This window comes from Pinus tabuliformis, chromosome 7 (assembly GCF_031772625.1).
Source record: "Pinus tabuliformis cultivar Carrire ecotype Pingquan chromosome 7, CPIR1, whole genome shotgun sequence".
Lineage (NCBI taxonomy): Eukaryota > Viridiplantae > Streptophyta > Pinopsida > Pinales > Pinaceae > Pinus > Pinus tabuliformis.
Window position 1 is genome coordinate 1,753,568,418 of NC_142293.1, and position 22,746 is coordinate 1,753,591,163.

The following is a 22,746-nucleotide window of genomic DNA, read 5'->3' on the forward strand; positions in this document are numbered from 1 at the left end:
AATTAATTAAATAGGAAAACAAATACATCATTACCAAGAAAACAACTAATAACTTTTGTGCAAGAAACTTAGCCTATTGTGCAGAGCTTAATTCATTCTTATAGCCTATTGTATGGAACTTATAGCCCATTATGCATAGCTATTTATTTTATTTTATTATTGGAAAACAAATATGTCATTACCCAGAAAACACTATGCAAAAAACCTCAATTAAATAGGGATAGAGGCATGGACTATGTTGCATCACAACAATTACCCTTGTTACAATATGGCTAATTGTAAAGCAGACAAGATAATGACACACAAAATAAAGCAAGTGAATGGATATCAAAGAATAACTAATGTGGGTATTGACTAGAAGCTTTAAACATAACAACAAAAAAGAGAAACCCACACTTAAATATTAGTTGTCTTTAAACCAATTTTCAATTGTTTTTTGGGTAGATTAGGTGGAATTACCAATGGATTTCAAACCAGTGATTAGTATATATTCACATAATATTAATAATATTAAATATATATTAAAATTTATATATAATTTTTTAAAATATATTAATTACTATTTATTTTCCTAAAATTTTAAATTTTTTTATATATATATATATATATATATATATATATATTTGTGCGTGGTTCAAGGACATCTTTGGTCAACAGGTGGCGCTACTTCCACTATAAAAATCCCACTGTAAAAATCTAGGCTGACGCCCCTCGGCCTACTGCAAGACCTAACCCCAAGAGATTTCAGGAATTGATCATTTGACTTCTCATTTAGCAAGGCCCCAACTTCACTGATAAAGCTAACCTTGGAGCTTCGCACAACTAAAAGCTATATTATTGATATATAAATTTTACTACTACTCAATAAATTTATAATCATGTAATTTGCTATATAAAATTGAAAATTGATCATGTAATTTGCCATATAAAATTGAAAATTGTTTTATTTATAGAAACAATATGGGTTTAGGCTACTGATCGATATGCATATTTAAAATAGTTAAATCCGTAATATTATTGTAACTCTCGAATTAAATGTTTCCAACTGTCAAATTAATATTATTTTGCCAAAATAATTCGCTTAATCTTAAAAATAAACCTAATAAACCTAACGTATCGGTTAGGAACTGCCTGAAACATGGAAAGTAAATGAGTGTTATGACCGTTGGGATTTCCAATCCAAATTCAATCCTTGATCTCAGTCAATAAACATACCGTATCCGTTAGGAACTGCCTGAAACATGGAAAAAGTAAATGAGTGTTATGCCCGTTGGAATTTCCAATCCAAATTCAATCCTTGATCTCAGTCAATGCTTCCTTTTCCTTAGCACAGGTTGGCTCCATGCCATGAACAAAGCTGCTATTGGATTTATTATAAATATTCTAGATTCCTTTGTCTCTCTGCAAAAATTGCCAAAAATTATTGAATTTGGAGTCGGAGCTTGAATGGATATGATGTTATTAGAGAATCAAATTAGAGGCGTGCTAAGCGGTTAAACATCTAGGCAGGCCGAGTACATTTTGCATCTTATGTGCAATTACTTTGAAACTGATATCATTAAACAACCATCTGATTTTCCTTTGTTTAATCGGAAAATAATACGGGAGATTTTCGTTTTGGAATGTAGGGTATATTCAGTCTGATACGGGAGACGAGTCTTTGGAAAAACTCAGGTATCAGTAAGCCCAGCATAAACGTGTTCTTGTTGTATTTAATATCAGCTTTCTGATCGGCCAAACAGTCTACATTACCAAATTGCAGCAGTCCTAAATAAAAAATTTGCCAGGGTAACCCATAATTGGATCTGCTAAATACCCTTTGGAATAAGTACCGCGGTGAGATGGAGAACAGGTGCGTTGTTCCCAAGCCAGCTGGTGCAGTAAAAGGTATGTGGGTATATTGAAAACTTCTTGTGTTTATAAGTATTTCTGCTAGATTTTTGTTTTTTTTGTCTTTCTAATATATGTGCGCCCAAAATGGCAGGCCCTGCAATGGTTGCACCCAATCAAAAAGCACTTAGGTTTGAATTTTTTTTTTTTCTAAGATATGTGCGCGCAAAATGGCAGGCCCTGCAATGGTTGCACCCAATCAAAAAGCGCAGCAAGGCAACAACAAAAATAGGAAGGCCTTAGGAGACATTGGCAATCTGGTGGGAGCTCGGAACCCCAAATGCAATATCAACAAAGATGCCGTGATGGAGTATGTTGTTTGATGTTATTTATTATCCTTTAGATGTATAAATTGAATCAATCTGCTGCTGTGTTTCTGCTTCTTTCCATTTTGTTGTTCTATTTGGTAGCTTCTGCTTCTAATGTCATGTACTCCACTATTGGATTAACTACTGTTTCAGGAGGTCTAGAGTAAACTTGGTTGTCAATGCCAACAAGGGAGCCAATCCCAGCACTCAGGTAAGTTTAATCAGAGTCAATTAAGCAAGCTGAAAGATTGATTTCTTGTAGAACTCTTAAACGGGGTCTACCGTTTTCAAAGGACAATCTCCCAGGGAATTGAACTACCAACCGGGCAAAACCTCTGTGTTCAGCCACCTGCTTTATCGATCTTCCTGCCTAGTATTCTGTTTTTCTGGGCATGTTTAATTTGTTGCTCTTTGTTTTCATTCCACAGGACTCATTCTGTTCTCTATTTTCTGTGAGCCCAAGCATGGAATCTCACTCTTTAATTTTCCCATTTTTATTCCAGCAATTCCAAGCAGATGATATTGTTGTTAAGGCAAAGTTAGTTCAGGGAAAAAAACAGAGGAGGATTGTGAGAAGGAAGGCTGAGAATGGCACTGCTAGGAAGAAGGATAATGTCGCTTCTATCAGTGATAGCGTAGACTCAAGTGCACAAGATGGGGGATTACAAGCACCTAGCCAACTCAAAGCAACAAAACCCATAGCACAGTCACAGACTACAGTGCTAACAGCTCTAAGTGAGGTCTGTCTTATTGATTAAGTTTATTAGTTCTCTGATTCTTTTCTTGTTTTGAATTAACTACTGGCCCAAATCCAAATATACACAAGCCAAAGGTACCCACATCCACGCCCAATTACTAAGCGGATTTATAGCTGTAAGATCAATTTCTGTTTATCTATGATGTAGTTTGGATAAAAATGATTAATAATCTTGATGGGGGTATTTCAGGGCGTGCAAGAGGTTATTTCTGTTTATCTATGATGTAGTTTGGATAAAAATGATTAATAATCTTGATGGGGGTATTTCAGGACGTGCAAGAGGTTCTCCCTAGCATTGATGATGGAGACCTTGAAAACCAATTGGCAGTTGTGGAATATGTTGGAGACATATACAAGTCCTATCAAAGGATTGAAGTATGTTTCTCTATCAATGATTGAAGATTTTTGTTAATGTGAAGGTAATTTTTTAATTTTCATTTAGTAATCGTTGGCAGTCCATATGTCCAGAACATGAGCCCTGTACCTCTAGATTATATGAAAAGGCAGGATGAAATCAATGAGACAATGAGGGAAATCCTGATTGATTGGTTGATAAAGGTACAGATTAGTTCCTATCCTAATTTCATTTGCTGCCAATCTTAGATCTAGAATTTGCTGCCAATCTTAGATCTAGAAGAACTTTATGTGGGCAATTTCTTAGGCTTTACTTCGAAATATTAAATTTTGCAGGTGCATCACAAATGTGAACTAATGCCAGAAACATTGTATCTCACTGTAAACATTATGGATAGATACCTTTCTATTTATATTGCTAGAAAGTGGGAATTACAATTAGTGGGTATCGCTGCGATGTTTATAGCTTGCAAATTTCAAGATACCTGCACTCCTCAGGTAGGATGACTTACTGACATCCATAAACATGAGTGTAAAGAAAACTTTTGTATATCTCTAATTGATAGAATACCTCGTTGGATGTTGAATATTGACATAAGAAGAATCAATTCATATTTGGCTACAGGTCAATGAATTGATCTGCATCTCAGGATACCAATACACATCCAAAATGATAGTGGCCATGGTAATTATCTCTAACTGATATCTTTCTGTTTCATTAAATTACAATAGATTTCAAAGATTCAGTGTGACTGATACATTGATAATAATACTTGGCAGGAGCATACAATATTAAATCGACTGAAATTCAATCTTACCGTTCCCACTCCATATGTATTCCTTGTCAGGTTTCTCAAGGCAGCTGGTCCTGACAAAGTGGTAAAGTGATGAACTCCACTGTTTCTTTTGTATTGTCAGAATAATCTTCTGATGTATTGATCAAATTGACTTTCAAAATGCTTCTGGAAAATTGAGATTTTGGTTTAAATGTCTTTTCTTCATTGTATTTCCTAATAATCCTCTCCTGTACTGCTAAAAAATAAAATTTATTATCGCAATGGTTCAGATGGAAAATCTAGCATTCTACTTGGTTGAGCTGTGTTTGCTTCATTACAAAATGATCAAATACAGTCCATCAATCCTTGCTGCTGCTGCTGTCTACACTGCTCAATGCACTTTGAAGAAGGATCCATGTTGGAGTAAAACACTTGCTCTTCACACAGGCTACTCAAAAGAAGATCTCAAGTAAGTCTTCTAGTTCTCAAGGCACCATGCTTTTAATGAGTTTAACCTTCGAAAGGATACTTACTCCTAAATATCCTAGGCATTTCCATGAATTACGCAATCTGTAAATTATATATCCAAAACCTAGTGGACCTGCTACAGCCACTAATTTACTCGCAACCTGTCTGAAATTGTATCTAATTCTAGATATGGGAAAGATTGACGAATGTGCACATCAAAATGTCTGTGGTGTGTGCACATTTAGTTAACTCTGTACATTGTTAAGGAATAACATTTGATTTACTTGTTCCAGGGAATGTGCACACTTCATGGTTGACTTCCACTTAAGTGCAGGAGGAAATGAACTGAGAGTTGTTCATGAGAAGTATTCAGATCAAATTTTTGGCTATGTTGCTTTTTTAAGCCCTGCCAACTTACCTGATGATGACAGTTGCACCACCAGCAATTACGCTGCCATTTGTATCAGTGATAACATAGACTCAAGTGCACAAGAAGGGGGAAGGAAACACACTGCACCATCATTGACTGCAATGCTAACAGCTCAAAGTGAGGTCTGTGTCACTCTCTTATACTTTTCTTGTTTGGTAATTGGTACTGGTTCAACAAATATACACAAACCAAAGAGTATCCATGTCCACTCCAAATTACTAGCAAGTTTTATAGCCTTAAGATAGCTTTGTGTTTAATCATGTTGTAAGTTGGATGAAAATGATTAGTTATCTTGATAGCCTCAAGTTAGTGTTGTGTTTATTTATGATGTAAGTTGGCTGAAAATGATTAATAATCTTGATAAGGGTATTTCAGGATGCATTCAGGGATTCCCATCAGGTGCTCCCTAGCATTGATGATGGAAACATTGAAAACCAATTGGCAGTTGTTGAATACGTTGAAGATATATACAAATTCTACAGGACAATTGAGGTATGTTTCTCTGTCAATGATTGCAGTTTCTTGTGAGTGTGAAGGTAAAATTTTATTTTCCTTAACTAAAATTTGGTATTCATGTATGCCCAGGACATGAGTTGCGTACCTCCAGATTATATGAGAAATCAGGTTAAAATCAACGCAAAGATGAGGGCAATCGTGATTGATTGGTTGATGGAGGTACAACTTTGTTCATATGCTAGTTCCATTTGCTGTCAAATTTAGATCTAAAAGAGGTTTATATGGTGTCTGGACTATCTCTTAGGCCTGACGTCAAAATTTTAAAATTTTCAGGTGCATCTGAAATTTGAACTAATGCCAGAGACGTTGTATCTCACTGTGAACATCATTGATAGATACCTTTCTGTTCAGAGTGTTGCAAGGAGGAATTTGCCATTAGTGGGTATCGCTGCATTGTTTATAGCTAGCAAATATGAAGAAGTCTGGCCTCCACAGGTAGGATGACTTGCTGACATCTGTAAGGAAGGATGTGTATATATCTAATTAAAAGAAGACTTTGTTGGCTGTTGAAAAGTACATACACCAGCAATCTCTATCCTACAGAAGATTAAGCTTTATGCTGTAATCAGCACAAAAATTATATTATAATGTGTAACACAATATTGAGAAGAGCTGGTTTATACTTGCCTACAGGTCAATGACTTCATCTACATCTTCCCAAATGAATGCAAGTCAGAACAGATAGTGGCCATGGTAATTAGCTCTAACTGATAATTCTTTGTCATTGATTGCAACATAGTCTCCAAACATTCAGATTGACTGATCAATTGATAATAACTCTTCGCAGGAGTCTGCGATATTAAAGCAACTGAACTTCAAGCTTACAGTTCCCACTCCATATGTATTCCTCCTCAGGTTTCTGAAGGCAGCTGGTTCCGACAAAGTGGTAAAGTTTTGAATCACACCACTTTTTATATTGTTGAAAGCATCCTGTGTGGCATTGATCAAATCTGCTTTCAAAAATGCCTCATAAAATCTAGCATTCTTCATGTTTTAAATTACTTTTCTTCATTGTATTCCTAATAATACTCTGCTGTACTGACAAGTCATAAAATCTATTATCAAAATGCTTCAGATGGAAAATCTGGCATTCTTCTTGGTTGAACTGTGTTTGCTTCAGTACATAATGATCAAGTACAGTCCATCAATGCTTGCTGCTGCTGCTGTCTACACTGCTCGATGCACTTTGAGGAAGGATCCATGTTGGAATAAAACACTTACCCTTCATACAGGCTACTCTGAATCGGACCTCAAGTAAGACTTCTCATTTTTAAGGCATCATGCTTTTAGTGATTTTATCCTTCTAAAGAATTCCTACTCCTGGACATTTTAGATTTCTTCATCAATTACAGGCAGGCATAGTTGATCAGCTACAGCCAGAACATTGTGTCTTGATCAACTATATGTTGGAACTCAGCTACTAACACCCTGTCTGAATTGAATCTTTATCTAATACTAACGCGCATACTAACTGTCTGGAGGTGTACGCACATTTTGTTAACTCTGTACATTGAGGTAATAACATTTATGTGCATTGTTCCAGGGAATGTGCGTATTTCATGGTTGATTTTCACCTAAATGCGGGAGGAAATAAGCTGAGAGCTGTTCATAAGAAGTATTCAGATCCATTTTTTGGCTATGTTGCTTTTTTAAGCCCTGCCAAGTTATCTGCTGAAGACAGTTGCAGTTCCAACAACTAATGAATATGTGCACCACATTTACTTTTGGAGTCTAATTGAAGGTTGCCCATTCTTCAAGTTGGGTGGAAACCTAGTATTGATGGTGCTGTTCGTGTAAATAGCCCTTGACAAAATATATGTCAACTTCTAGTTGAGTTTTTTCATACCTTGAAAAATCTCATTAATACTGAACAGTTATTCTTCACTTGCAGGATAAATACTAGATCTTTTGAATTGCCCCACTCTGAAGTGACATAGACAGGCAACATCCTTAGATTTGCTTTCCAAGCATTACCTTAGATTTACTTTCCAAGCATTACGGCTTTGTTGAGACAGGCAACATCCTTAGATTTACTTTCCAAGCATTACCTTAGATTTTCTTTCCAAGCATTACGGCTTTGTTTTGTTTATCATGTGAATTTGGATTTTCCCAATATAATTCTCCACATGACATTATTTGTTCATGAGCTTGGAGTGTATCTTAATATTCTCAGCTCATAACATCTCTGTATAAAAGTAGAGAGGCCAATAGACCAGCAGTTTAAATGTAAATTTGCCAGAGTCCAGAGTTGAAGTGGAATTAGGTCGCTGCTTCAACCTTTTCTAACCAATGTGAATTTTCAAAGATCAAGAAGCATGAATGAAACTTGGAAGCAATTTTTCTTGCATTTTATGTTGGTATTAGGCCACTCCTTCAACCTTTCCTAACCATTGTGAATTTCTAAAACCAAGAAGCATGAAGGAAACTTGGATACAATATTTGCTGCATTTTAACTTGGAACAAGATCCCGGTACAGGCCCCTGGCCTCCTGCAGATTACTCTTGATTATAAGGTTGGCCTCAGGGCACTATTCTATGCCAGCCACTGCTAAATGGACGATAAATGTCACTTGTGTATCAATGTACTCAATGGCACAGATTCGTCACTTAATGGGAAGAAAATGTTGCATTTAATAAGAGTTACGAATGAGTCGAGGATTTGGGTAATGCACACGACTCATTCGTAACTCTTATTAAATGCAATTGGGTAATGACACGAGGACATTTGTTTATACAGCTGTGATGTAATGTATTTAGTAGTTAAGAATGAATGGACGATGAACATGACTAGAGAGACTTTGAATAATTATGATGAATTTTGTTTATAAAGATGGTCTCTTAATGTCAGGAGACCAGTGACATATTTATTTGAAGAAATTATGTAAATCTCTAATCATGTAATGGTTTATTCATTAAATCTCTGATCATGTAATAGTTTATTCATTAATTTTATAAACTTATGCATTTTATAAAAGACATATGAAGTGAAATAATGAATGGATTTGGTTTCATGAAGACAATGTGTAGGTAATATTGGTCCATTGGAATGTGATATTTTGATTTCAATGAAAGTTGATGTGACAAACTTTAAACTGTGTGAAACCGTAGTTTTAGGGAACATAACATCATTCTTTAGTTTGGAGCTTGGATTTAGCCATTTTGGAAGTGCATATAAATTGGGACTAATGCATGAATATCAATATAAGGTCTTGGTGGGAGGGTGTGTGGAAGGGGTTTCTTTCTTTCAAATGGGTTTTACTTCATAAATACTTTATTAAATTTTCACATGTTCAAATGAACATCAATAGAAAACATTTTGGGGAGGGTCGAGGGGGTGACCAGGGATTGATTACCCTAGATCTATATGTGTGGAAAGATTTGAAGGGAGTAGGTGTGGATGTGATGATGATAGTTGTTGCTTCTCTTTCTTCTTTTGGTGGTGAGTTTTGGCTGGTGGACTTGTAATATCAGATTCATCATTGGATTTAATTCAAGGAACAAAGTTTTCCTAGTCAAGGGAAGGGAGTCATTTTGAAATGTTTTCTCTCAGTGGTTTTCTATGACCTCTATTTAGATTTTATGGAAACTGTTACAATGTTGATCATTGATTAATAGAAAAGGGGAGGAGCTAGTCTTTAGTTCCACAAAAGATAGGAGAACATGATCCCTTATTCTATTGAGAATTAGAATTTAATGCATATTTTGAGAGGTTTTGGAGGAATGATGTATTTGAATATTTTTAATTAAAGATAGAAACTTGATTATGAAATCACCATCTACCCCCTCCCCACATTAAAATCATTGCAAACGTTGTAGCCAATCATGGTAGGGGGATCAGTGGATAGTGGAAGGACTACCTTGGATTAGGATATGTGGAAAGAATTAATGGGGGAGTGGTTACCTTACATTTGGATATGTGGAAATATTTGGAGGGGATGATTTTACATAAAAAATGAAGAATCCCAAGGATAATTGAAGCCAAACATTTATGGTCCCTAGTAAAATTCTTCAAGTAACCATGTGAATCTATGTCTACAATTGTTGCTTCTTTCTCTTCTCTTTCTTTTGCTAGAAGTGAATTGTAGGTATTAGTGTCAAAGTATCAAATAATCATAATTATATGAATGAACAGAGATTCCCTAGTCATGGGAGGGGAGTGGCTATGAAATGTTTTCTTTCTCTTGTCTGAAGGAGGAGCATTTTGTGGCCTTTACTATAGAGTTCATGGAAACTATGGTGTCAGCGATGGATGATCGATATAAAAAAAGATGAAAGGGTCTTCTATTGACAATAAATATCATTACATGCACTTCTTAAATAATTATATGATGATGTTCTTCCCTTGACATGGGAAGTCTACAACACATCATGTAGATTAAAGAATTTCTTCATATGTAGTATCCATGTTACCGGATACTTGCCATTACACTTCCTCATATTGGTCTTTGGAATATAGTTGATCTTCATCCTAAAGTTGGAGTCTCTAAAATCATGATTCACTTCCTTTTGTTTTCATAATGAGTTTCATGGATACCTTGTCACCATTATGAAGCCTTTCTTGTAGCAACTTTGTCAAACCTTCCATGTCTTCTTTTAAACCATCCAAGTCCCTTTTTATTTATACTTTAATTTATGCTTTTAAAGTTTCCGTGTCCCCTTGTCGTTGTGACAAACACCCTCCAAATTTTTTCCTACACTTGAATTTTCGAGCCTCCATGCGATCTCATGATTTGTCATCTCAAGTTGTTCATGGTTCCTTCGTGGTTGGTTGATGTTTTTCTAAGTGTTTAAGCATTTTTTTTAGAGTTTAAATATCAAAAACCACTTGCTTACACAGGCTTACCTTTCAAGTGCACATATTTCTTGCAAGCTCAATTTTTAGCTCCGCAAACATGCATTGTGTAGTCCTTGAGAACAATGCTTATGCATCCTCTAGAAATAAAGCATGTTTATCCACTAGTAACATTTATTTCACTATCCTTGGTAATAGGCATTGCACAAATCATAGGCCTTATGCAGCCCCTACCAACAAATTTTAGGACATTGCACTGCTTAATCCATCCTCACAGTGAGTGCACAACATTATTTGACAGTCTCTCTCACTCTTAGTAGCAATTATGTAATTCCTCTCAATTGTCACTTTTGTGCACCCTTCGCTTTCGCAAGTGTCGCTTTCACTTTTGCAACTATCCATTTTACTTGCTTTTTCTTTCACAAATGTCGCTTTTTATTTTTTTTTCACTTTAGCATGTGTCACATTCACTTTTTTAGTTTTTCCAAGTGTCATTTTCACCTTTTCTTATTGTCACAAGTGTCGCTTTTGATTTTTTTTCATTTCTTCATGTGTTGCACTTTAGCACACCACTAGAGGCAGCTTTAGTGCACTCTTTTGCATTAGTTGATCATATATATCATAACAATGTGAACTAGACACTCTCCCATAACTTAGCACACTTTTTGTTTGCAAATGACACTTGTGTCATAACTCATATTCTAAGTGTCACAAAGCTACGTTTCAACTATTGCACTTAGAAATAAGTGTCACTTTTTTATCATTTCAAGATATGCATGTCGAATTTGGGTATTGTGCATTCTCTTGGCCTATATTGATGTTATACGAGTATGTGATCACTATTTCAGGACTTGTTTGCATGTCTTTTTCTCTCTTGTCTCACTAATCCCACACTTAGTCATTTTCATAGCTTTCACTATCTTTACAACTTGCTAACCTTTCTCCCTCCTAAAAATGTACACTATATAGTATCAAGTCACAGTGTAGCATCATTTGCCTCTTGGAATTGTGTATTGCATAGTCCTAGAGGACATCCTCCCTCAACTGTACATTGAGCAACCTTGAAATCTATACCATCACTTTGGCTACTTATCCCTATTAATTTCACATTCCATGATCTATCCTACCTTGTATTTCACATTGCGTAGTTGGATTGGAAAATGGGTTCCTCTCTATTTCACTATCTTTCACAAATGTGCATTCCTCTGAGCTTTATCTTTAGCTACTGCGCATTGCGTAATTACAATTACTAGTCATGCCTCCTTGTCTCCTTAACTTTCCTTACTATGCAAGACCTTATTCTTCCATGCCTCTATTGCGAAGGATAGTGGAGCCTCCTCCTAATCATTGCTAAAGAAAATTGAGCAATCATTGAGCCTATCCCTCAATCACTATGCATTGAGAAGTTACAGTGGCCAGTCTTACCACTCTTGCTGACTAAAACCTCGCACTATGCAATCCCTTGCCTTGCCTTGCCTCCTACCATGCATTGTGAATTTTGAGTCAATAGTGGGGTCACCCTTAGTCCTTGTGAAGCTCAACTACGCAATCCATGCCTCCTCTTCCCTGAACTCTATGCATTACATAGTCATAGTCAGTAATCACTCCACCCTTAAATCCTGGACTTGACCACTACGCAAAAGCTTTGTCAATCTCTCATACACTATGTCATTCATAGTTCTAGTTAGCAGTGAGGCATCCCTGGACACTTGCAACAAAGAATTGTGCAAAACCTTGTCTCTCTCTCTCTCGTAGGTAGCTTCAGGCCTAGTCATTGTCCCAAATACTTCACACACATGCTTTCCTATTCCTCTTGTCCTTGTGCAGTGCCCATTTCTAGTGCACGGTCTCCCACTCCTTACCTCCTATAATTACGCAATGTACCGAAGGAATCCTTTCCCTCTCAGCCCTTACACAGACCCATCATAGTCAGCACTTTCCATGAGCAAGAAAAGGTAGAGTAAATTATTTTTGGATTGATGTTGGCTTGTCATGAGTGGATTTCATTTGCAAGTGTAATCATCTCATCATGGTAGGGTGGTGCTTAAGGGATATTATCAGGGAGAGGTTACAAGAAGGCACTTGTGAAGAAGAAGCAAAAGGAGGAACCATCATGGAGGACATGAAGGAATCTTGGACCAATACAAAGAGGTGGAAATTCATGCTGACTTGGAAGGTTTTGATGCTGATTTAGACCCTTTGGAGTGTGAATATGAAGAAAAAATAAAGACCCATCATGAATAATTCAAAGTCATGGCATAAAGGAGAAGAGCTTGGCATTGATGAAATGAAGACTTATGTCCCTATCGCCAAGTCATGGCTTCTCAAAGTGTCATCACAAAAGGTCATATGTGTTAATGTATTTTTCCATGTCACTTGTGGAATGTAATTATGTAATTTCCAAAAATATGAGAAAATGTAAAATGTGTGGAAGCCCAAGGGTCCCACATGGAATGTGAAAAGTCACTACAAATTTCTAAAGTCATGTAAAAGCTAAAAGGTCACATAGGAATTTGAAAAGTCACATAGGAGCTCAAAATCCATGAGGGAAGGTCAAGAGTCATTAGGAGGTGGAGAATCACCTCATTTTTTATATATACACCCTCATAACTCAAGCAAAAGGGACTTTGGACTTTTCACCTTGGCTCCTCTAGCTTGGCATAGGAGAGAATATTTTTCTTTGGAGGAGAAAGTAGTGACTTAATGTTCCACTATTGGGATTAGTGTGGCAACATTGTAATTGTATATCTTGAGACTTTCACTTAATATATGAATCTCTCAGAGTCGATGCACTTTCATGAATGTTTCGTGAATAATTGTGAGACTCTTCTTTCATTGTTTCCGGTGTATGTTTATGTTAACACATACTAATGAAAATGAACTATTTCGTTGGATTTGGTATGCATCTTATTGAAAGTGCATTTTTACTTTATTTTATGATCATTTTTATGTTGTGAACTACTTTGTAGATTAATCAATGATTCTTTCATGCTCTTGTGTGTCTCTTTTAGGATAGTACTATTAATTTTCTTATAGAGGCGCACTCTCTCTTTTCCCTTCTGTGAAAGTACCTCATATACGTTTCAATTGTATGCCTCACAGTGTCAACTTGTTTGTTTCAAAGATTGTTTGTATAATCTCTTAAGTTGATAATTACATCCAAGGAAAATTCTTAAGAATAATGGAAATTTACCTTATTTTCCAATTGGGGTTCCTACTCCAAATGGTATGAGGTCTATTTGGGACTTCATACCGGGGAGACCCCCTTGATTGACGGATTTCCAGGACCGTCAACACCCCTTTTAATTTTTCTTCTAAACCATCCATTTTAACATTCATCGCTCCCAAATCATTTTTGGTTTCTCTTTGTGAGAGTGAAAATTGTTGCACTTGTTCCTGCTATTTTTCTATATCATGTTGCAATTCTTATTCTTCATGCATCATAGTAGAGCTTTTTGAGGGCTTAATGGGAGGAATTTTGGAAGCAATAATGTAAGGGTGCAACAATAATAATAGTGGGCTTCTATGGGGAACAACAATAACAATATGGGGGCTACACTAGTATTCTAGGGATCTAATTACATGAACCATATTTGGTTTATTATTTAATTCTTATGGAAATTATTGAATGTGTTATACAACATGTATGTCTATACCTCTCTATTATCAAAAAAAGATAAAACTCATTTCTACACAATATATAAACAAGCATACTTATACTCATAAGTATTATAGCTAAAAAATGATTACATCTATCATTGCATTCATATTTAATGAGGGTTGTACCACATCATTCAATCAATCTCAACAAATTTTAACCAATAAGAAAAAACATGGTAAGCATACCCTAAATATGGGTTATAAGCAATGTAAATATCTAGTATACCAAAGTATGTTACAAACAACTTGTTATGCTTGGAATCAAGCTTTTTATAAGTCATACCATACTAGAATCATCATCTCATAGTGAATTACCATTCATTTTTAATATTCTTCACATGAATATTATTCATATGGCTAACAAAGAATCAATTAGGGTTTACATCATTATAGATTTCCATGGGTATGCATTATTATAGTGCATGAGTGTATTGCTTGTCTTTATCAAGGTGTAGATTTTCTTTCTTAACATGTACAACAACTATTCCATTCATTCAACATGATTTTCATTTGAGAGCATGTGTTTCTCCCTAATAAGGCATGCATTTTCCTCAATGCTTTGATTTCATGAAATTCCATAAGGGCAATGTGCATAATTTGCATAATGCATGTAAAGATATGAATTTTCCCTAACATTATGATTTTAGGAAGTTATAACGCAAATCCTAACACAACATTTACATATTTCACTTTACAGTGTGCATTTCACAACATGTCATGTTTTCATACAAAAAAAGCACATAATTTTCCACTTTTGAGAGTGCAATTACTTCTTAAAAAATGCATATCTCACCTAAAGGAATTCAGTACATAAAATTCATCATTGTGCATGCATTTTAGGAACACCGATTTTAACAATTTTCCCTCTTTTCCCTACAAAAAATTTTTTGGTCCTTTTACACAACAAAGGTTTTTTAAGTTTCTAGTTTCACCAAAAAAGGTATAACTAGATATACAACTTTTCTACAACCTTGTAACTTGTAATAATTCATATAGGTATACAAATTAAAATTTTGATAATTACTTAGTAATTTTTTGTGGTATGATCAATTTTATTTGTATCATTGCAACTCCTTGTCACACATAAACACCATATATAGTAGTATATCATTTATGATGAGTTTCCCAAGAGTTAAAAAAGTTAATAGCAAGTGATATAATTATTTGATAGTATTTGATGGTGGTCAAAATTATGAATAGATCATAATAGTAAAATAATATATAATGGAACAAATCATAATATATCGGTAAATTTGAAGCATTGATTTGATCCCCTTAGATTAAAATTCAAAACCCTAAAATTTATTTGATCACATTTGATGCAAGCTCAAAACTCAAGCCCTATAACAACAGTGTCTAATTATATCATGACTTGAATAATCAAATCTCATATGGAATTTTTAGGTAAGAGGTTAAATTTACTTAAAATGGTGAGGTTGCAGAGTTTTAAAATATTTTATCTATGAAAAGTGAATCACATGACTAATATTTTGAAGTCTATGTGTGAAAACCCACTCATTGCTTGGAAGCAATATTAGCAACATTTTCTAATGGAAGGACGGGTAATTAATTAACTTCAATTCCTTTGTATCAGGTCTTATTTTGGATGCACATGTAAATTTTGTAGTTTCTTTTTCTCTATTTGTATCATACATCTATCCATCCAATTGTATATTGATAGTGTAGCTTCATATGGTAGGGAATTCATGTCCAAGAATCTTACAAAAAGATCGGTTATCTGTAGAAGGAAAGATATCATCTACATAAGAATATCTGATCCTTGATCTATGCATTTCCCTATCTATAAATACAGTATAGGTTTTGGCCATCCATATTATTGGCATTCATTCAATCATTCCAATTTTTTTTCAATCCATATCCTTCTTTGGAAATACATAGAGACAAATACATGTTTGATTTCATAAAACCAAATTTTGCATACATACAATTCTAAATAATGGAATTCTAAATGTGTTGTTCCTAAAACTTCAAAATTATTACAGTTGGGACGCATGGATCTAGTATCATAACTTCAATTTATTAAGTCATTATGCTTTGTTTTATGATTGATCAATCCACTATGATTTTTATTATGAACTTTAGAAGTGTGTTTTTTATTTAGGTTCAAGACATAAATTGGTTCAAGGATGCTAAAAACTCCACTATAAATTGAACTATGAATGGAAAAGATATTTTCTTTCACTAAAGGAAACATACAAAAAGTTAGTTCTTTTCGTTTTATGTAAATTTGAAACCCTGAAAGTTACCTAGAAATTCAGATCGACCAAAAATACAAAATGTACCTATAATTAGAGAGATTTCACTCCTCCTCAATTGTTACTACTCATATAGATAAATGATTGTGTATGTGTGTCAAGACAATTTTTATTCAATCCAAAATGTAAATTCTTTCTAGTTGTTTTTGTTGTTGTTTATTATTATTATTATTATTTGTTATGTAACCAGCTCACAAAATAGAAGAAAAGATCGATCAACGACTTCAAAATCAGCCTCTTCGAGGGGGAAACCTCCTTTACATTACACAAACGAATAATTCTTGGATGATACAAATGACAAAACCTCCTTTCTATATATAGGAGTCTAAGGGGTCACAATATAATCAAAGTTGACATAACAATAATAATATAAGGTCACAACAATAAAAATAGTGGGCTTCTATGGGGCACAATAATAATAATATGGGGACAGTAGGGGCACAAAAATAAGAATAACGGCTACAATGACAATAGAAATGGGGGAATCACTTGTATTATAGGGACCTAACATACCCCTCTCCTTCAAAAAAGTGTTGTCCTCAATGCTTGAGTAGTTATGGATGGTTCTGTATAAAATTCTCACCCTCCCATGTGGAATCTTCACCGAGTAAGTTCTTCCATTTGATGAGATACTCCAAAATTGATCGATTTCATAGCTGTCGAGTTCTTGTTTTGTGACTGCTTTAGGTTCCACTATGATTTTTCCTTCCTCTTCAAGTCCTGGCAATATTGTTTGAACTGGGAGTTTGTCACCTATAACCTTCTTTAAGCATGAAACATGGAAAACTAGGTGCACTCGGGAAGCTATAGGAAGCTCCACTTTGTATGCCATAGTACCAATATTTTGCAACACCTTGTATGGACCATAATACTTCAATGATAATTTATTATCCTTCTTAGCTTGCTTGAGGGACATTTGTTTATATGGTTGTAGTTGTAGGAATACCCAATCACCTACATCAAAACTTGTTTCGTTGCAATGTTGATATTCCTGTTGTTTCATTATATTATGCACCAAAGTGAGGTTATCCTTTAAGAGTTGGAGAACTTGCTGTTGATGCTCGATGTGATCTTCCCCTACTTGAACCTTAGAATTTTCTCTTAAAAATATGATGTGATTGGTGGTGGATGATATCCATAAAGTGCCATAAATGCTATCATTTTTGTTGTAGTATGGAAGGAAGTGTTATACGACCATTCAGCTAGAGGAAACCATTTGACCCATTGTGTGTATATTTATCAGATACAAAGCAACGAAGATATCCTTCTAAATATGTGTTTACTATCTCAGTTTTCCCATCAAATTGATGATGATAAGATGAGCTATGAGCTAACTAAGTATCAAGACAGGAAAATAATTTTGTCCAAAAATTTCCAGTGAAAATGGGATCTCTGTCTCTTACAATAATCTTTGGGTTTCTGTGTAGCTTTTGAATTGTTTCCACAAATGTAGTAGAAATTGTACTGGATTTAAATGGATGTGATAATGCACAAAAGTGTGCATACTTGGTAAGTTTGTCAACTACCACCATTATGACACTCTTTCCTTTAGACTTGGGTAAGCCTGTGGTAAAATCCATTGAAACCTCCTCCCAACGTTGGCTTGGAATGGATAAAGGTTGTAATGGACTTGGGGTCTTAATTGTTTCAAATTTATTTTGTTGGAAAACCAAATATTCCACCAAAACTTCTGAATATCCGATTTAAGGCCATCCCAAAAAAAAAATCCTTCTTAACCCTGTGGTAAGTTTTTAAAAATCTTGAGTGCCCTCCTAAGGGAGAGGTGTGCAGTTTCATAAGAATCTTTTATTTGAGTTGGGAATTCTTACATAGGTATAAGCGATCTTTGTACCATAACAAATCATTTTTCCAGCTAAATTTATCAGATGTACTAGGATCTTGTTGTAACTTCTAAATGAGTGCCCACACTTCTTCGTCATTCTTCCATTCATCCCTTGCTTAATTTATCCAATCTAGTTGGATAATAGAAATGGCACAAAGTAATGCTTCCACATCCTCATCCTTTCTTGAGAGTGCATCTGCCACAACATTTTGTTTCCCTTTTTTGTAGATAATTTCAAATTCATAACCGAACATCTTTGTGACCCATTTTTGTTGCTCTTCTAAAGATAATCTTTGTTCTAAACATTATTTAAGACTATCATGATCTGTTTTTACCTTGAAGTGTCTTCCCATTATTTAGGGTTTCCAGTATTTAAGTGCATGTAGCATTGCCAACATTTCCTTCTCATAAATAGATTTGCGTAAATACTTTCCTTTGATTGGATGACTTTCGAAAGCAATGGGTCTTTCTTCTTGCATTAAAACAACACCACTTCCACTTCCTGAGCACTACAAGAAACAAGGTCATTGTTTAGGGTCATGTCTATGATGGACCTTTAAGGTCCATCACCAATGTCGCATATGGTGACGGTCCTTAAAAAATCATTTTTGTAAGTGTATATAGTGATGGTCCTTTAAGGTTTGTCACCAAATCCATTTTCAATGACACTTTTGGTGAGGGTCGTTAAAGGCTCGCCACTAATTCTCTCTTTGGTGACACTTTTGGTGAGGGTCATTAAAGGCCCATCACTAATTCTCTCTTTGGTGACACTTCTAGTGACAATATTTTATTGACCCTCACCAGTGCTCTTTTTTTTTACTTTTGGTGACGGTAAAAAAAATTTCATCATCATTGATAATTCCAATGAGTTTTTTATGGCTTTGTGTACCTGTTACTATATTTTTTGTCAAAAGATAACGATTTAGGACCATTGTTTTGGAGTCATTTTCATTATGTTTCCAAGGCCATAGTGGTTAGAGTCAGTCAATTTTTTAAGAAGTAATTAGTGTGTATCATTTCCCTGAAGTCATAAGAATATAGTTTTCCTATTAGTCAACACATGATTCATCTCTATTAGGTTTATTATCTTGCAAATTCCCTTTAGATAAAGTTCCACTAGTGTGTGTAGGAACTATATTATTTAATACATAATCAAGATCTGTCAATTCTATTAATGAGAGAGACCTAACACTCCTCAACACTCATGGCACACCTTAACATGTTTTGGAACACACTAACATTCCTTGGCACCTCGCATGTCTTGGAACATCTTTGTACCTAGAACATCTTGCCATGAGTAGGACGCCCAAGCACATGTTGGCATGCCCTAGCATAGCATAGCACTCCCCTAGCATGTGTTGGCATTCCCTATAGTCCCTAGCATGCCTTGGAACACCTTGGCATAATATTTCATTGACATACATTAGCACTTGGCACACATTGGCACTTGGCATGTATTGGAACATATTATTAGTGTGCGTAGCATTCCCCTTTTGAAAAATATAAAGTCTCAACCTATTAACCCTCCTATGTGTTCATTTCCTTGCATTTTAGCTTGGATATTCATTTTTTTCCTTCAAACTCCTTGACGTATATTGGCATACTCTAGCACCCTAAACATCCTAGCATGTCTTAGCACATGACATGTCTTGGAATGCCTTGGCACTATTTTGTACATGTTAGCACACCCCAAAACTACCTAGCACACTCTAGCACTTCTTGACATGTCCTAATATTCCCTGGTATGTGTTACTCGTGCTTAGCATACATTGTCACTCCCTCCTTGGCATGAAAAATAACACTCAGTGACACTCCTTGACACACCCTCATATACATTCACTTCCATGCATTTTTACCTAGTGCTCTCTTGTGTTGTCCTAGTACTCCCTAACACTCCTCAACATGCATTGGCACTCTCTAGCACACCTTAGCACTCTTCGACATGTTATGCCACTTCATAGCATGCATCACACTCCCTGACACACATTATCACTTCGCACCTGTTGGCACTTGGAAAGTCTTAGCATGTTTGGCATGTGTTGAGATGACTTGGTATGCTTTGGCATGGTTTAAGATTTAATTTATTTGAGATAAATTATTGGAAAAGAGATGATAAGCAAAGGAAGAATATTGGCACTTAGAATGCACTGACACTTGGCACTTGGCACTTGGCACCTATTGGCACCTACTGTTGGTGTGCCTAGCTTGCCCCTCATGGAAAAGGTAAATTGACGACTTATTAACCCTATTATTTGTTCATTTCCTTGTAGTTTAACCATTTCCTCCCTTTTTTTTCCTGCACAATCCTTGGCATGCATTGTCACACCCTTTCACATCTTGGCATGCCTTAACGCTTGACACATCTTAGCTTGTTTGACATGCCTTCATACTATTTGGCACATCTTAACATGCCCTAACATTCCTTAACACACCTTGGCATTCATGCCCTCACTGCTAGCATCACATTTTTCCACGAATTGGGAACCTTACATTCCCTAGAACACCTTTACACTCCCTAGTTGTCATGCCTTGATAGATAACCTTACTTTTTTTGCAACTTGGGAACCCAACCAATTCATTAGCAAAATAATATTGTGCCCAACCCAAAGTCTCCCTTTCTCTGAAATTTCTTTGTCCACGACTTATCACAACCATAGTCTTACCTCATGCAAGTCATATTCTGGACTTCTCCTAAAACACTTCATCCTTAGGACACCTAGAAAATTCACTGACACTCCTTGGCACACACTCTTATTCGTTCATTTCCAAGCATTTTGACCTAGTTATCCCTTGTGTTCCCCTGACACTCCCTAACACTCCTCAACATCCATTGACATTTCCTTCCATGTGTTAACACACAATTTCATTCCTTGGCATGCCCTGACACTCCTTAGCTATCATGCCCTCACAACTACCCTTAATTTTTTTTAGACTTGGGAACCCAACCAAGTCCTGCCTTGACTACAACAACTTAAACAAGTTATAGTTACTACAACTAGACTATGCCTTGTTCACCTAAGAACTACCTACAACACATCTTAGGCTACTCATGTCCAATCTCAATTCATCCCACTTAACAAGTTACCAAGTTAAGGCTCATGTCCAACCATGGACATAAAACAATTGTGCAACACAGTTTACATCTTCACATGCCATAGAACTTGGCACATCTAACAATCCCTTAGACTTATGTGGCATGTGTTAGCATCCCCTACATTTCTTGGCATGATTTACACTACTTGACATGCCCTGGTACTCTAGCATGTCTTGGCACTGCCTAACATATAACCTTGTCACTCCCTCCTTAGAACACTTGGAAATTATTGACACTCCCTATCAAACACTCTTATCTCTTCATTTCCATGCATTTTGAACTAGTTCTCCCTTATGTTTCTATGGCACTCCCTAACATTTGTTGGCACACATTGACACACCCTGGCACCTGGCACATCGTGGCATGTTGCCCTTGCACTCTAGCATTCCTTAGAACTACCTAACATATCTTGTCACTCCCTCCTTACCACACATAGAACTCACTAACACTCTCTATCACACACTTATTCATTCATTTCTATGTATTTGAAATTAGTGATCCCTTTTGTTTCCTTGGAACTCCATAACACTCCCTGGCATGCATTGGCACACCCTAGCACCTGGCACATCTTGGCATGTTTCCCTGGCCTCTAGCCTGCCTTAGCACTTCCTACCATACCTTATTACTCCCTCAACACACTTGTATCTCACTGACACTTCCTGTCACAAACTCTTATTTGTTCTATTGCATGCATTAATTTGACCTAGTGCCCCCTTGTGTCTCCCTAGCACTCCCTAACACTTCCTAGCACATGTTGACACACCCTGGAACCTAGGACATCTTGGTTGCATGTCACCCTAGCAACCTAATGTGACTTAGCGCAACCTATCATACCATGTCACTCTCTTCTTAGCACACTTGGAACCCGCTGACACTCCCTATCACACACTCTTATTCATTCATTTCCATGCATTTTGACCTAGTTATCCCTTACATTTCATGTCACTTCCTAACGCACCTTAGCACGCATTGGCACATATTGGTATGCTTTCCTAGCACTCTAGCATGCATTGGCACTACATAACATACCTTTCCACTCCCTCCTTAGCACACCTGGAACTCGCTGACACTTAATTTCCATTCAGTGTTTCCTTGGCACTTGGCCCTAACACTCCCTAGCATGCATTCACACCACACCCTAGCACTTGGCACATCTTGGCATGCCTTAGAAGTTGGCTTGTCTTAGCATGCCTAACATGCCTTGGAATTTTCTAGCATGTGTTAGTACTTCCTGGCATTCCCTGACACACCTTGGCACTCCCTAATTATCATGCCCTCATAGATATCTTTACTATTTTTGTGACTTGGGAACCCAACCAAGTCATTGGAAAAACAGTGTTGTGCCCAACCCAAAGTCTCCCTTTGTCTGAAACTGCTTTGACCAACCCCTTATAATTGTAACCATAAGCTTTCCTCATACAATTCCTATTATGGTCTTATCCTAACACACTTTGTCCTTGAGACACTTGGAATTCATTGACACTCCTTGGCACACACACTTATTTGTTCAGTTCCATGTATTTTTACCTAGTTCTCCCTTGTGATGCCCTAACACTCCCTAACATTCCTCAACGTGCATTGGA

General features: G+C 36.1%; 1 protein-coding gene across 1 annotated transcript; it reads left to right on the forward strand.

Annotated features, from left to right (window-relative positions):
- The first annotated feature begins 1,841 nt into the window (after positions 1 to 1,841).
- On the forward strand, positions 1,842 to 7,199 carry LOC149255357 (G2/mitotic-specific cyclin-1-like). Its single transcript, XM_089455019.1, has 18 exons — positions 1,842 to 1,887; positions 2,068 to 2,200; positions 2,352 to 2,409; positions 2,702 to 2,938; positions 3,226 to 3,330; positions 3,424 to 3,513; positions 3,646 to 3,807; positions 3,935 to 3,994; positions 4,090 to 4,188; positions 4,376 to 4,554; positions 4,847 to 5,105; positions 5,359 to 5,475; positions 5,569 to 5,658; positions 5,773 to 5,934; positions 6,133 to 6,192; positions 6,287 to 6,385; positions 6,575 to 6,753; positions 7,043 to 7,199. Exons 1-18 carry the CDS (start codon positions 1,842 to 1,844, stop codon positions 7,197 to 7,199), a joined length of 2,292 nt encoding a protein of 763 aa, XP_089311145.1.
- Positions 7,200 to 22,746: the final 15,547 nt, after the last annotated feature.

Bases quoted from the DNA above. Each gene is read 5' to 3' on its own strand.
- LOC149255357 (XM_089455019.1), top strand. From the start codon at position 1,842: ATGGAGAACAGGTGCGTTGTTCCCAAGCCAGCTGGTGCAGTAAAAG. The intron at 1,888-2,067 runs GTATGTGGGTAT...GCAAAATGGCAG, and splicing joins GCCAGCTGGTGCAGTAAAAG to GCCCTGCAATGGTTGCACCC. The intron at 5,476-5,568 runs GTATGTTTCTCT...ATGTATGCCCAG, and splicing joins AATTCTACAGGACAATTGAG to GACATGAGTTGCGTACCTCC.